The sequence below is a fragment of the Cavia porcellus genome, unplaced genomic scaffold (assembly GCF_034190915.1).
Source record: "Cavia porcellus strain 051 isolate PalLab524CR breed Dunkin Hartley unplaced genomic scaffold, mCavPor4.1 scaffold_27, whole genome shotgun sequence".
NCBI lineage: Eukaryota > Metazoa > Chordata > Mammalia > Rodentia > Caviidae > Cavia > Cavia porcellus.
In genome coordinates this window covers 36,805,078-36,808,793 of record NW_026947510.1, presented here as the reverse complement: position 1 = coordinate 36,808,793, position 3,716 = coordinate 36,805,078, and the positions used below count along the sequence as shown (strand labels likewise).

Below are 3,716 nucleotides of genomic sequence, written 5' to 3'. Positions count from 1 at the left end.
TTAGAAAGTTCAATGATTGATGCAAAATTCAAAATGTTCTTGACTATAAATTCTTTAACAATTAAATTTTCTGCAGTGACATTATTCTGTTTGACTACATTAAAATACATACTTTAAAATGCACTGATTAGTTTGAAATATCCTTGGTTAGTGTTCATTCCAAGCATACATTTTGGAAATTCTCAAAATTATATATGTTGTAAGAATATTAAAAAAGCACAAATTTATAATATGTGAGAATTTCTTTTGAGTTAATCTTCCTTTAAAAAATGTATGGTAATAGACAAAATTTATTGGGAAATTGAAGATTCCACATTTTTGGACCAGCACCTCAGCCATCCAAGTAAGGAAAAAGAGGCTTGTCTCAGCTTTTTGTTTCCTAAAATCACAACAAATGAATGTCCTAAAGAAAAAGTAAAAATAGAAACTAGGCAAAATAAAAATATAACTTTTTGTCCAGCAATTCATAGTTCAAAATTTTTACAACAAAAGAAATTATTACAATGATATACAGAAGGATGAAGGCAACTATAATTTGCAAAGCTTTCATGTGGGCCGTGGTGCTGACATCTCTGAATTCTCTGGCATGGTGCCGCACCCTCTTCAGATGTTTCCTGAAGGAGAAGATAAGCAAGAAGAAAATTGTCAGGAACACAGTAAATGGTATGAATGTGAATATAGAGTTTCTGAATAAAACTTTTTTGAATAAGTGTGTAGAGTTAATCGAATTGAATGTGTATGGCATATTGCTTTTATATCCATTAGCCCAGGCATTAATATGTGGGTTAGTATAATGTGTAAAGGCAAGAAGACCAGTGACACTAAAAATGTCAATGAAACTACCTCTTTAACTCTCCACTTAAGAATAAAATAAATAGGTTTAGAAAAATTTGCTATTTTGAAAAAATAAAAGATGTTGAGGCACGTTGTGAGCCAGATATTAAAACACCTAGTAACTGTCCAGATAATACTAATTATTTTCATCATTGCATCAGTCAACAAACTTCGGTAAAACATAGGCAATATGTATATGTCTGCTGACTAGAGCAGAACAATTCTGGAGATCGCCAACATAGTGAGGATTTGATCAAGTAAGGAAATATTTCTTCCCCTTACCCAGACCATGAAGTTCACCAGTGTTATGAAGCCATTTCCTAAATTTCCAATTACAAACTCAACATTTAGAATGATTAAAAATGTGTTTTGCATGAACTCACTCATTGTCTATGAGGATGCCTTGATTTCAGTTATCACTGCTTAAAATTTAATACATACATCTAAACTGAAAAAGAAACTTGATTAAAAATTCAAAAATATTCTCCCTTTAAAAAACCATGTATACTATTCCAAACCAGGAAATTAAGATTTCCTAAAGACTTGATCCATAACTTTTCTTCATGAAAATCTTGGATTTTCTTAGGCATTAGAGCTCAAATTCAAACAGACATCAAATGCATTGTAATAGCCTAAAGTCTTTTGTTGCTGATGATGAAAGAAAAGTCCATTCTTGTGCACTGACAAGAAAAAAAAGGTATATTTATTTGGGTGGTTTTGATATTTTTGCTTCATCATATATTTTAATCTGACAATATGAGTTGTCACCAATTTATACTACAAAATATTAACACATGTAGCAGGGAACAATAATATGAACTAGCATGTGGAATTGCCTAAGAATTAAAGATTTAAACAAATTGCAAAATTAGCTGTATACAGGGACATATTAAGACATTCTAAAAAAACTCAGTACAAAATCTCAGTCGTTCAATAATTTCTTGGAGGTCATTACTCCTCCTTGGTGGATACCAATAATAAAACATGTACTATTTTACTTTACACACACACACACACACACACACACACACACACACACACACGCACACCATTTACTGGAATCCATTCTGCTCTTTCTACTCCAGTAATCCAAATTTTCCACTGGATCAACTTTTAATTTGCAACCATCTCATGTTTAATATCATAATTATCAAAGCATTATTTTAAGAACACTTTATACCTCAAATATTGTAATATTAAACATAAATATTTCTTAAAGTTTTGAAATAATTTTCTGTGCATGCTAATGAGGTAGAAATCTATCTGCTATTTCACGGAGTAATTGAGTAAATGAGTTCATACATACAGCAAGAATCTTCCCCATTTTGTGCCTCTTGGAACCACTAGCATGCATTCCTTCGAGAGCACCAAAGAGCTTCAGATTTTATTCGCCTGCCTCTCACCTTTCACAACATCCACCTTTCCTTCCAGCACTATAAGGAAAAGATACATGAAGCGTGATATGCTGTCTGGTAAAAGTGTGGAATAACCTAAGTGACACCATCATTCTTTGATGATACCTAAAGAGTAGGCAAAGGGACAAACGAAATATTTTAAATTCTACCAAAGACATTAGAAAACTGTACAATTTATTTCATAGATAGCACAAAAACATACAGTATTCAATTTTGAACCTGGAACACATCTTACAAGCACTGAAGCGATCCTGAGCAAAGGAAATGAATCCATTGCATCCTGAAGTCTCTAAACTTGGGGAGGAAACATATAGTAAAGAAGAAAAATAGAGTAGCATAGGTAAAGTTCAGGAAATTCCTATCAATAAAAACAAAGCATGCTATCAGTGTAGAAACAAGCAGTTCCCTCCAGTTGGACTCCTGCGTAACAAAGATGAATTCATGAAAGAAGACAAAGAGAGATGCAAATCACTGAGGAGTTAGGCAGTGAAAAGCAGGCACTATTACAACAACATTAAGGGATTCAAAAAAAGAGACAAAATTTGGGTCCCTATTATTAGCCTGAGGAGCTCTCCCTGAACCATATCACAGCAAGTGTCACTCTATATTTCTTAAACAGCACCTGCGGAAAGTATTTTTCAGATGTTATGAGGATGCTTCCAAGAATAACTGCTTTAACGTTCATCTAGAAGACACAATAACTTAAGTCTCTAAAAGAGAGACAGGATCTTTGTCTGCCTCTAACTCATTATTACATTGTTACATTTGTTTGATCTGTATTAGTGTATTTAATATTTTCCATTTGTAACAAAGTTTTTGCATAGACAATACCAAATGTAAATAATCTGAGTGAATTCACATACATTTCACCTATATGCCTCTGTCCTTATATCAGTATATATATTATAATAGTAATCATGTACCTATACATAGTCATATGCATGTTGTTATTTAAACTAACTAAATTATGTTCCCTGACTCTGCATAAATTTAAGCACAACTTGTATTGAAGCTCCTTTCTTCTTTCTTCATTTTTAGTATTGTAATTTTCACATTTGAAGAAAAAAAGTGTTTTCCTATGTGAGATACATACATGTACATATGTAGACAGATACATAAGAGAAGTAGGTATGTCATAAGTAACTTTATCAAATTGAGTTAAATACTACTATACCTACAGGGGTTTTTTTAAAGAAATTTTTATCAGGAATGGATGTTGGATTTTGTCAGGTCCTCTCTCTGAAATTATTGAGACAATCATGTGTCCTCTGCCCTGCTTATACATACGTGGTGTACTGAATTTACTGATACGCATAATGTCTCAGTTACTTTTCTCATTGCTGAGACAAAAGAGCTAACACTCAAAGTTAAAGGGGGGAATTCTTATTTTACTTACAGTTCATAAAGTTTTAAATTTGTGATTGGCTGGCTCCAAGGCAAAGTAATTTGGCAGAGATACACAGCTCA

General features: G+C 32.6%; 1 protein-coding gene across 1 annotated transcript; it reads right to left on the bottom strand.

Annotated features, from left to right (window-relative positions):
• Positions 1–290: 290 nt before the first annotated feature.
• LOC106027832 (taste receptor type 2 member 140-like) lies at positions 291–1,221 on the bottom strand. The gene is given in 3 exon segments (XM_023565390.1): positions 291–454; positions 457–686; positions 773–1,221. Coding segments are annotated over 3 exon segments (843 nt in total).
• Positions 1,222–3,716: the final 2,495 nt, after the last annotated feature.